Source organism: Pleurodeles waltl, chromosome 6 (assembly GCF_031143425.1).
Source record: "Pleurodeles waltl isolate 20211129_DDA chromosome 6, aPleWal1.hap1.20221129, whole genome shotgun sequence".
In the NCBI taxonomy this organism is placed as follows: Eukaryota; Metazoa; Chordata; class Amphibia; order Caudata; family Salamandridae; genus Pleurodeles; species Pleurodeles waltl.
Genome location: NC_090445.1, coordinates 599,129,094 through 599,141,882, shown reverse-complemented (window position 1 = coordinate 599,141,882; position 12,789 = coordinate 599,129,094). Strand labels below are relative to the sequence as shown.

The following is a 12,789-nucleotide window of genomic DNA, read 5'->3' as shown; positions in this document are numbered from 1 at the left end:
GTTAAAATTATTTATGTTCTCAAGGCCACCTAATGTTTAAGAATTTGATCTGATTCAAAGTAGAGAGCAAATACATGTAACTTTTGAAAACCCCAAAACAATGAATGAATACATAAGCAATATCTAAAATGTGCAGCAGTAGTTCACGTAGACCTCATTTGACTCATCGTTTCCCTTGCACTAGAGTGAAGAGCACAACTGTAAATCAAGATTACCCTCCACTCCTTTCTGAATTACTTTATTAGATCACATAATATCAACATGTTGCATCAGAAAATGTATTTCCCGGTTTTCTACAGTGTCCTCAAGTTTAGTTATACATCAGGATTGGAAAAGAAGGGGGGAAGCTGCCGGGATGTCTTCTTCTTGGTGTTTGAGCATCAGTCCACTGAAATAAAGAGAAAACAGATGCACATCAATGCTGCTAACTTAACACTTTCACCAGAGCCCTCGGTTGTTTTTCAGGGATCGGAGGAATATTTCATGGGAACTTTTAACCAGAAAGGATCTTGGTTCCCCAAAAGGTTTTGTTCATTTCGTGTCTGTTGACAATCCTCATTTAACAACCTGCTTCAGATTCTTCAATTTGCAGTGTTTGATTACAGCACTGTTGCTTGTTGAAGTTTTCCCTCTCATTTCCTCTCATTCTATACAGGTAAAGCCAAGTGTTTGTAATAGCAGACACGCCCTAACATACCATCCTCTGTATCCACTATTGATCCCTACTGCACTCCAAGATGCAATTCTAAATATTCTACGTTCAGTTTGACCGGTGGAATTGGCAGCCATGTCTGCCCCTGTCCATTTATAGCTCCTATTGAGGGCAGGAAGATAGAACTTCTGACAGATATGGCTGGGCAAGTCTCATCCTGAACTCTATATTATGCATGAAAATCATAGTGATCAATGCCGAATCTAGCCCATGAAACCTAAGCTACCCAAACAAAGAAGTCTACCATTTCACACATTCACAAAAGTTATTTTTGACTTACAATTTTACAGTTTTGACAGTGCCTTGAGATTTCAGTGAAATAGTGGTTTAAAAGAAGAAAAGTAGAAGTCAAATTCTTATTAACAATAATAATATTAAATTGTATTGATACTGTTATTATTATTTCTGATATTGTTATTATTTTTCTTAAGATTATAATGCTATCTCGCAAGACTTTAGCTGCTTACCTATTGTCAGTCAGTTCCATTCTTCCGACTATTTGCTGCTTACCTCTGAATGCTTTTGGCAGTAGTCTCTTTAAACATTTTAATGTAAGATTTTTATATGGCCCAACCAGCCATCATAATATTATTTATATGATCTGGCAAGAAGCCTTTGCTCTATAAGCCGCCATGCATTTTATCAGCTTTTTCACTTCCCCCTGCGGCCCCTAATGCTACCCAGCCCTCTGACTACCACTATTATTTTCTTGATTGATTACACATTCCCCCCGCTCCACCTATAGCACTAGACATCTGTCTATCACTATATACCTTTCTCCAATGCTAGGGCATGCCAACCCCATGCAGCCTCTACATACCACAGGTCCATGCTCAACCCCTAAAACATCCGTCCTTGCAGAATCTCTAACACTATTCAGTCTTTCACTTGTCACCAGTGCCTTAAAAGCCTACACAGACCCAATATTGCAGGGTCCCCAAAAATACACACCCTCCACCGACATGTATTCACTTCTCAATTTACCACTTCTGCATCCTGCAGTACTCCTAAACTACAAGTGCCTCCACCTATCACCAGTCTATTGTCAAATCGCTACCACTTACACACTTGCATCACCTGTGAAATTACATTCCACTTACTACTGTTACCTTCTTGGGCTTGCAGCACTACCAGCCTGAATCTCCACTTACACCACTTAATGATGTCCCAACAATCCTTCATCAACCCCCAGGACTTACCCACTGTGTAACACCACAGCACTAAAAACAACTACACCTACAAATGCTTGCCTGACCACTACCAATTCATTTTCACCACTTGTACATATAGATATACCGTTCAATTCTGCAAACACGTTTTAAATGTTGATAAAAATAATGCAATAATGTGCAGAATTAACACTTACGTTTTTTAAAAAAATTGTCCTTTTAAATGCAAAACTTGTAGAAGGCAACCATATTTACACATATTATGCTTGAGCAGCTGAAGCAGCAATTACTGACAAGCTGACCTGGCTTAAGAATGTGAAATGTTATTTTTCCTGACCTTCCCATAGACATATTTTTTATAATGAATAATAGTTGCCTAAAATAAAATGTTCTTGTTGAACTCTGTAAATGTTTCTACGTACTCAAAGAACATCATTAACTAATAAATAAGAAACGTGTCTTTTAGTGAGATAAAATAGAAGCTTAATCATGAAGATGCAGTTTTCTAAAGGCAAATGAGTGGTGTGAAAGCTTTTGAGAATAAACTATGTATTTGATACAAATGTTTCAATCAACATTGCGGTGTGTGGACTGTTGTATTCCTGGTGAGAAGACGGAGTGATCCTATTCTCATGAGGGCATCGGAAAGCTGATTGGCTGACTGAAGAAAGAAGAAGCAACATGTTACAATAGCTTAGATTATTATGTTTATAATAGCGCGTGCTTCTAGAGTAGGTTACCTCATTCCATTTACCACTTGCCATATGACCACAGCCATTTCCTTAATCTATGCTGCTCATGCTGAGACACTAATGATTTTCTTGAACCTCTCTTTATGGGAGGTTCTGCTTTGATTACTTATTGAATTTCAGCTGATTTTTAATGCTGAGCTTTATGCTTTTTCATGTCTGTCTAAACAGAACTCCTTATGGGCAACTGAGACTGACACCATTTAACTATCATCATTCTTCTTAGAATAGGGATTCTTTCTTTTATGGAATGCGCTTTATGCAATATATTGATTGCTTGGTTTTGATCATTGACCTAACACTAATGATTGATATTGACGAAATAATAAATGTTTAACCTTACAGCAGCTATCATTATTGACTGAAAATACAACTGACATTGTGATAACAATTTAACTTGATGTGCAGCTACGGTATAATCTCAACTAATGACAAAGATCCATTGGCCCAGAGTAATACAGCGGCAAATTCTCTCCAGATGAATGGTAAAATCCTACTTGTAAACCGATAACTTTATGGAGATCCCCGCTCTAGCAATTCCTACCATTCTATTGTCATTTTAAGTGCTGTGTCACACCCTAACTTAAAGTGTATGTGGCCATATCAGAATAAATCTATTGTACTGTTTTGGATTGTACCGCAGAATTTACAGAAAGCTTCCCACCACTAACTAGTCTTTGAATAGCTCCTATTGTTACTGTGACCACTGAAGGACCCTGATTTACTGTTTCGTAAATAACACAAAATGTAAAAGAGTTTATTAGTAATTGAATTGACCAAGTAGTGAAAGGTGTATAAAAGCAGAAAGAGGGAAGAGTGAAATAAATCAAGAGTGATTCAGATATCGTCATCTACTGCTTGCTTTCATGTGTTTTGTGCCGATTTTGAAAACTGACCACATGAAATCTAGATGTACCATAGAAAACATGTGGTGAAGAAACTGCATTTAGCAAGAGAAAAGTGGTATCTCGAGGCACAAGATAAAAAGTGTGAATAGAACTAAACTGCTTATAGTAAAAAAACACAGAAGGTTTTAAGTGACGATAGATTGCGTGTGAAGTTATATATCGTAGGAAAACAGATAGATGGGGAACCTCCAGTAGCCGGCATCTCTCCCTCCCTCCACATGCCCATCTAGACATGTGAACGAGTTGCCAGAATTATGCAAGGGCAGAAGCATATTGTAGGATATGAGGCTGAAGGCACTGATGCTAGTGTGAGCCCTGTCCATCTATCTGCTCCATCTGGTCCGCAGAAGCAACTGTCTGAAATAGATAGTTAGTACCCTCCCCTCCCCCAAATACATTAGGTTTGTGGTTTGACTGAACACTGTGTCCCCAATGAACAAACCATAAACACCTTCATCAACAGTGTGCGACGTAAAACCCATCCTTTTTCTCCAATTTATTAGCAGTATGCCAGCAAGCACCTATCTTTCGTCTCCTGTTGTCAATACGATGCCGCCAAACGAAAAACACACCCCTCAGCACCTTGCCAGCAAATCTATGCCACCAAGAACACATGCCATGACTTTATGTCAAGCTGCAAATGACAAGGAAAGTAGCACTTCTCACTCCTGGTAATGAGTCTGCTGTTGGAAACCCCTGGTCACAAAGTCACATCCGTACCGTTTCGGGGTTCCGGCAGTATGCCCTGCAGCAGACCTTCCAGAGCCACCCGGTATTTCTCCATCTGCCTGGCACTGAGCCTCATCCCAAATTCCACTGGAGCCTTCAGCTGTGGGAGGTGCAGAAAAAATAAACAGGGTTCAAGCGGCAGCCTTCAAATAAGAAGGGACTGCATGAAGGACATTGGTAAAGCTTGGGGTGCAGCACAGAAAAACAGAATTACAATATTCACACATAATGGTGCAATCTACCGTTCCTCCGTACATACAGTAGGAAGGTGGCATGAAGGGCACCTTTTATCATTTGGTTGAATCATTATTACTTTGTTCCAATTGATTCATTTTCTTAATTTAGTGTTTTGTTCAGTAATTTCTATGAACAGGTGTCACCGCCAGGGTCTTTCTCTGACTCTATATGTAAGGTGGTAAAAGGAACACAACAGTACTAGAGAAAATTAATTAAAGTGAAAAGCATGGACGATTGCTCCTTGCAAACCCTGGCACTGCCGTTGAGTCCCCTCACTCACATCGGAGGTAGCAAAATAGGTGGGACGGTGACATAACCCTTCAATTCCGTAAATTAAATGAATTCCGCAGTGTGAAATGCACTATTCTGATTAAATAAAATAATGAAATAAAAACTGAAAATTTTAAACAAGGTGTTACCAGTGTTGCTTATTGTGAAAACATGAATAATGACACCTTTGAATGAAATCTTTGCCTCTGTGCTTCGCAGAAGTGATAATGCCTTCTAAATGCACATACATCTAAGGCCCTGATTACAAATTCTGTCGAGGTAAAATGAAATTTATTGCGATTGATAAAATATAACTCCCTTGGGTTGGGACATTTTGGGGTGAAATAAATTGCATCTATTTGATGATTTCGGGTAGTAAAATGAGGATTTTGATTCTTACTGCACAAAAACTAGCACTTTATGGTCAATACTGTACTAATCCCTCCCCTGCTAAATGCCAGCAGATTTGACCTGCTGACATTTGAAGAGATTATTGCACCCAGTAATTAGCACAATTCAGAATTCTGATCCTTGTGCAAACGTGTCTTCACAGGGGTACCTGATCCACTTATAATCCACTTATAATCAGAGCCAAAATGTATTAACAATAAGAAATTATTTAAGCCAGTGCCATTTTCATATTCAGGATATGGTTCATAACAATTACTATAGGTGGAGTTGATTACTATTGCTTTTTAAATCCCTATATTTCTGATGCTCTTTCAAACTCTCATTTCCCATATCTCTAGGATTTATCAATACATTTAATGTTGATGTATGAAATAAGGGAACCACTGTAATTAATTTAGGTTCCCAGTGCTGCTGTGTACTTTGTAGATCTATATCCTCAGCTCAAACAGACTCCTAATTATTTATGTAATACAAAGAGAAATAAATGATGTACCCCTGGTAAATCATGTGACCACCCAAATCAATCAAAAAGAGATGGTATCTCAAACAAACATTTTTCTGGGTTGTGTTATTATGTTATCATGCAGTTATTGTGGGACTTCACCATTGCAATGTCATCATGGTTTAGGCCATGTGACATAACTCCCTGCAAATGTTCTCAGTCAAAGGTAATTTGATGTAACTTCCTGTGGTGCCATGGAGGTCAAAGGATGTATGATTTTACTTCTCCTACCCCTGACATTTTAATGAATGTACACCCATGTTGAAATGTAAAATCAAGGGGTTCCACTCTCCACAAGGGAGTGTGAAGACTTACCATCTGACAGTAAGAAGACTTTAAATTCCTAACATGGGAATCTGACTGCACAAATAACATTTCTCATCTTCTTATGAATTTCTGCTCTGATTTTAGGTATCTTTACAAAATACACACAGGGCCCAAACGTATGGCTTTGAAGAACAGTAGTGTGATCTCAAATCAGCTTCCAGTGGTGGACACTCAAATGATAAAGTATTCTGGTCCTAGGTATTGATTGTTCTCATAGGATCCTTAAGTGCTTCATCATGCTGGTCATGAACAAGACAACCAAATCTTGGCCAACATACACGAGTCCTCCTCAAGTTCAACATCAACAGATAACACAGGAAATAATAAGGGTTGAAAATACGAACGTGTACAGGGTCTCCAGCCAGAATCATTAACCTTCCACTTCACCCTCACTGTGCTACACACAAAGCATAGTGCCTGTTCTAAATGTCTGAGGACATTTGACAGACAGTATATTGAACTCATGGAATGCAGCTAGTCTTCTGATTTGGTGAGCAAGTGACAACTTGCTTTCCACAGCGAGATACCAAAGTAATCACAGGTGTATTTGCCATAAAGAATGGCTATATATTTGGATACTGGACAGAAACCTTGTTTGCCAGGGAGTGTCAAAAGCATAGAATGGCCCCATGCTTCCTATCAAGACACTGTATCCCAGCCATGCTCTGACAAGTCTCTGCATTAACAGTGCAGGTTTGGGATTTCTCCAGTTGCACAGCTAGTTTTACCTCTTACCTGGTGAAGTACTAGTCCCTACTTGACATCTTCAGGATCTTGTGTGCACCATTTGCCCTGCCAACTCTCCTCATACTGCACACATTTGCTTGTGAGTTTAATGGGGTCACATTTTTTCCAGTCACAAACATTGGAAATGGAGTATATTGTTGAGTGTGCTAAGCTAAGATTGTGAAATGTATAATATACCAGAGCCCTGATTTTTAAGAAACCCATGTAAATGCCAGTAAGTCACCCTCTGAGGGATCTCAGTGCAACATCTGTGGAAAACAGGCAACATCTGTGGCAAACTGCCATGATGGTCCACACTTTTAACACAGATGCTACTCTTGCACATTTAGAGACACTTTTGGCTATGGAATGAAATGCATAATACTTTGGTGCTGCGCTGTTCTACTGCTGCTGATGATGTGTTGAAGGGAGAAAGAAGTGAGACATGGACCACCGTCATGTTGGTGCAATAGTGAGATCTGAGACCGAGCTTATTATTGTTATTACTGAAGATCGACAACATTTTCTCTTTATAGGAGAAACCCAGGCTCTCAATGCCTTGTCTTGACGCCAGCAGGTTCTTCTAGGAGATGATACAAGCTCCACCTGAAGGCTGAGTGGCTACTCTCTGGGTGACTCAATTGCCCATTGACTAATGTATGCACCAAGCAAATATTTCTAGCTATAACATGTGCAGTGACATCTGCATGGAACTAGTCTGATTCTGTTGGTTCCTTTACCCATCATCTCTTCTCACAAATTAGATGCGAGTAAAATTCCACTTTTGAGGTTTTTCTGGAGTTCATATGTTTATACAGTATGTGCAAGAGGCTGACATGAGGCATTTTTCCAAAGAGAATTCACCAACACTGGTGTGTAGCAAGAAGTTCTTTGATGGGGTGTGTTTATACACAGGTGTGTGTGGTACGGTATTAAGCATGGACACTTCTTTCCAATGAGCCCATCTCCCTGTACCCCAGGAAGTTGTCCCTACAGCAACCTTAAAAACGACTTCACTTCCTTTTGACCTCAGAATAGTTATTCTGTCCAGATGAGGATTGCACAACCATTATTGAGGCTCAACTACATCTATCAGTTTCAGTAGGTGTTTTATTGCAGATGGTATAATTTTCCCATGCTTCTATATAGTTCAACGTCCTAAAAGAAATATAAACCATTTTTAGCTGACTAACGAGAATTTCCAAAAGCCGTAGCACTCCCATGGTGTACAGCCTCCTAGGCATTTGGTGGTGCAGAACAGATGTCCAGCAGCGTTCACAAATATTTTAATTGTATGTGAGTAGCTACATGAGTCTGCTCATTGAAGATCCCAAATGCACCTGTGCAGCTGAAGAAGGATGTCACCCCCAAACACATTAAATGGTTGCACGGTTCAAATTCATATTCAAGTAATGTTTAACACATGTGATAAATTGAACCAATAAGAAGGCAGAGGCTGGGGTAGCTTGAGATCTTGGTGAAATCAGAACTGCTCCCTAAAGTGAGACACTGAGGGCCTTTAGGAACTGGCACATTGGCTCTGATGTGGCAGTTTCCTGGCGTAGCCCTGTGCCCCCTAACGACACCTTGGTAGCACTGTATTTATAATACAGTGCACCGTGGCACTCGTTAGCCCAACTGTGTCAAAATGTTTGATGCTGTTGTCGCACTTTGCTGGACTAGCGTCAACAATTTTGAAGCTAGACCAGCAGAGCTCGGGTGGCCCACTGAAAAGAGCCTAGTGTCAGTTCAAAAAATGACGCTAGAATGGCGCAATGAAATCTTTTTGATTTCACTGCACCATTTTTTTCGGCCTCCCAGGGGAGTGATGCCTCCCTTGCATATATTATACCTGGTGCAGGTGTAATGTGGCGCACGGGTTTACAAACTGGTGTAATGGTGACATTGGGCCAGTTTCTAAATACAGCGCGGGGTAGGGGACTCTTTTGGGCTGTTAAAAAAATGACTCTATAGTGCAGCAAGGGGCTTGTAAATGAGCCCCTAAGTGTTATAAACTGACACATGCAGCAATTCATATCATGGTACATGGGGAAGCCTTGGGTTTGGCATGTTTAGAGTGAGTTGGAAGGGTGGCCGGTAGATCTCATTTACCTTGATAATTTCATCTTCCTCCAAATTGTCATAGCTGCTGATATCTGCAAGTTCCCCATCTTCAGATCGCAGTGACTTCTTCATAGCCCTGTTTTTTTCCTTCGCCTGTAAAGATTCATTGTGCAGAGACAGACACAGCTTTGTCAGGACCATCATATGTAAACAAAGAGAATATGCTTAATATGATCATAATACTCAGATGAATATAGTGCCCCTTACTTACACGTTAGACATTCACTTGATCAAAAAAGTTCCCTTTGCTGGTCACATGGGTCTTGATACAACTGGTATCAGAATCCAAAAGACATGACTGCAATACTCCCATACTGGACAAACTCAGTTGGCTTCCAGTCAAAACCAGAAACTTCTTCAAGCTAGGCTCCACAAAGCCATTCAGCATGGAACCCAAATTTACCTGTACCACAAAACCAGGCGAATCATGTCTACTCATAAGCACCAACTCTTTAGGTCTGGAAACCCCTTTATTCAGAAAACCCTGCACAAGATGCCAAACCTTCCCAGGAAGTGCCCCTAAGATATGGAACTCCACCCCACTTGCCATAAGAACAAACTACTCCCACCGCAAACGATTTTCAAGAAAGAAGTCTGCCTTCACCTCGCCAAGCAGTTTATGCTACCTTGAATGAAGAAATCTTTACCTCTTTTCAAGACTATAACCATACTCCGAAAAATCGTCAGGAACACTCAATAGCCCAAACTTTGCCAAATGCCCACTGACAACCAACCAACACCTCAATTGCATTCCCTTGCATGCAACACCTTACTATTGTAAAGCGCTTTAGTGCCCATCCGGGTCTGATTTGTGCTATATGAAACTGAAAATTACCAAATATATAATAATAAGTAAACATGAGCTACGACCATCCCACAGAAAGATAAATTTCCTTTTTGGGGACAAGAGATGTAACTGTCCATAGGGGAAAAGAGAGTGGTCCTTACAGGGCACATACACAACTGATAAGGACCAAACCTTGAGGTAAGTAGCTAGCATTCCTTACTGGGAAGAGGATGGATGAACATTACAATCAGGAGAAAACGGCCTTCCTTGTTCAGCCTGAGAAGTGAAAGTGGGCATCACATCTGAAGAAAAAGAGCCTTTCTTGCTAAGCGCATAGGGCAAGTTCACAAAGCTATTTGCACGCCTAGTTCAGTTTGTTATGCAAAAGGCTTGATTTACCTGATTAAATGCACATTTAGTGTTCTCAAAATGTGGATTTGCGCATAAAAAGAGATATAGAGACCCTACTTCATAGGTGAGTAAATGTTCTCAAGAGATGTGGAGAGGACTTTCCAAGGAAGGAAAGCCTTGGAAAGTGAGTACATAAGCAAACAAGATAGCTTGTTGCATGCTTTTCCATAACCCATTCTCACCTAGCATATGGTCACTCCTGTCATGGGCAGGAGTAAATTAAAGTTGAGGATGGGAAGAGAACACCCTCAGAATAGGTAAGGAAACAGGAAAGGTCTTTCTCCATGGAGAAAAGCTGCTTCTGTGGAAAATTCAGAACTATGATTTAAAAGGCAATGGCACTGCTGCTCTGCTGTTATGTGTGCTAAATGTTCAAAATAAATATTTTTACGTGCAAAAATGTTTCGGAATGATTGTACATGGAATTCGCAAAAGAATTGACTGTCACTGGCCTATTCCTGAACTCTTTTGTGAATTACAGACTAATCAGAAATATAGGTCATTAGTTTACAAGCAGGCGGAAAGACAGCATTGATTGCTAGGTGCAGGAACTAAGATCTTCACAGGCATTTGATAGCTCTTGTACTGAGTGTGGGGTTGAGAGCATCACATCCAGAGGAGTAGAGAACTCCCTGCTAATCGAGGTATACAAACAGTTGTCGGCCCCAGTGGGTTAATTCTTCTACTGGAGATAGAAGACATGAAGATCCTTTGGAGAACACATTTTATGCTTCTTTTTGGCTGTTGTACACTACGGTGCAAACAGACACCACCTTGAGAAGATGCAGCCCCATCACAGATGGATGAACAGAAATTTAGAGCCCATGCAGTCTGTCAGCGCCTTGTCTTTAGGGACATCTTAGCTCGAACTTACAAGCCTGATATCACTCATCTTATCCTGCCCCAGTCGTTGTTGAGTTCTGCTACTGACTGCCCTACTACTGGTCCTAATGAAAAGTGGCTGCCATGAATTTACCACCCTGTCTTTGAAGAGAAAAACCCGGATTATTCGCTTTGTCTGATTACCTTCTATGCGAGGTTCACACCGCGGGGGTTGCATGCTGCCCACTTCCACTCCATTTATATTCTGGGGAGGGGGGCTTTAATGGCCCTTCACGGCACCTCCAGATCGCACAGAGTGAAATGTGCGCCCTCTTCGTCATAAGAGGCCAAGTTCACCCCGACACTCTCTCCATTACCTTACCGTGAGTATATGTCAGCTGTTTCGAATAGGATCGTCTCCAGGCCTCATGTGGTACCAGCCGGATCATGGCTCAGAGAGTGGAACTATGATCTGCAGATCACGAGTAGGAATCTAGATAGGCTGATTCGCTCATCCATCCTTCTGAGGCCACTAAACTGACTGCCATAACATTGAGTAATTATAACATCTGTTAACTTATGGCGCCCATAGCTCTAAATAAGTAATTGCTTTATAATAAAATGTAAACCCATTATCGGAACTCTAGCAGAGGCCTCACAGGTACCCTTGCAGAGGCAACTCACCTCCCCTCCTCATTATATTTTCCCCAACCACTCAAACACTCCCTCTATCTCTCTTTATAATGCCGCCCATAGGAGAGTAACTCGTCAACAAGTGGTGTACAATATACATGATAACTAACAACGCGATACTTGCTACATAAACTCCCGGCCCCCGCTGTTAACACACTCTCTGTGCACAGACCCTAAACCCATTGTTTGCAGACCTGTCCTAGGCGGGTAGCAGGCCGCCCGCTTTTCCTGGTCAGCGCTGGGCCTGGAAGCGCTGTGCTCACCTGCATTCTCCTAGCATCGCTGGGGCTGAAGATTGGGAGGAAGCCCTGGGCCTGCTCGGCCAGCATGACGACCACGTAGGCTGCTAACAGGGCAGCCACCACTTTCTGGGAGACCATGACGACTCTGGAGTGCCGGACAGTAGGACGCTGAGTGTCTGCCCTTCGCTCTTCCCTTCTCCTCTCTCGCTCTGTCTCTATGCCCGTTCTCTGCCAGTGGGTCTCCTCAGCCTTGCTGTGTTCGCCTTCTCTCTCTAGCCCTTTTATACCCGAGGTTCGGTGGGTGATTTATTGCCCCTGTCCTTTGCTAGCTAAGGCCCTCTTCTGCTCCCTCCCTCATAGGTGGCCTGGATACCTGGGGCTCGAGGTAGCTGGGACAGCAGCCCTCGCTTTATTGCATCTAGAGCTCAATCACCACAGAATGTTAAGGGTTATTGGATTCTTCAAAATGGAAATCGTTCATTTAGCAGCATTCAGTGCAGGTGCACGTGCACGCGCCGTTCTTCTCAGTGTGTGCCTGCTATATGCACACACGTAGGCCAGAGGTCGGTCTGTTATGTGCAATGCGAATGCACATGGATTGTACTGTAATATTTATGTAGCGCTTACTGCCCCATGTAATGCGCTGAAGTGCTTGCCTGCATGGGTAGCATGATACATACACCGTGTAGGGTGTTTGGTTGAATGTTCATGGTCTTGGTTTACTCCCACGTAGAACATATTTACATGACGTGTGTGTGAGGACCACCGAGGAGCAGTTATTGGAAACAGTGTTTAGCAGTATTATGGATGAAGTGGTGTGAGAGAGAGGTGCAGTTTTGCAATGTATGTACCTGTGTAATACCCGTGTACATAATTCGTGTCAATATATGTATGTACATTTGCGATCTGCGAATGCTTGCTGTGTGGGAGCAAAAACCCCAGCCCGAAATGTATGCATTTCAAATTTCTT

General features: G+C 41.6%; 1 protein-coding gene across 1 annotated transcript; it reads right to left on the bottom strand.

The window, feature by feature from the left end:
• Positions 1-229: 229 nt before the first annotated feature.
• On the bottom strand, positions 230-12,059 carry LOC138301995 (promotilin-like). The gene is made up of 4 exons (XM_069242422.1): positions 11,841-12,059; positions 8,853-8,957; positions 4,259-4,367; positions 230-388 (listed from the first exon to the last, which is right to left on the bottom strand). The coding sequence occupies exons 1-4, from the start codon at positions 11,955-11,957 to the stop codon at positions 381-383; spliced, it is 339 nt and encodes a 112-aa protein (XP_069098523.1). The 5' UTR covers positions 11,958-12,059; the 3' UTR covers positions 230-380.
• Positions 12,060-12,789: the final 730 nt, after the last annotated feature.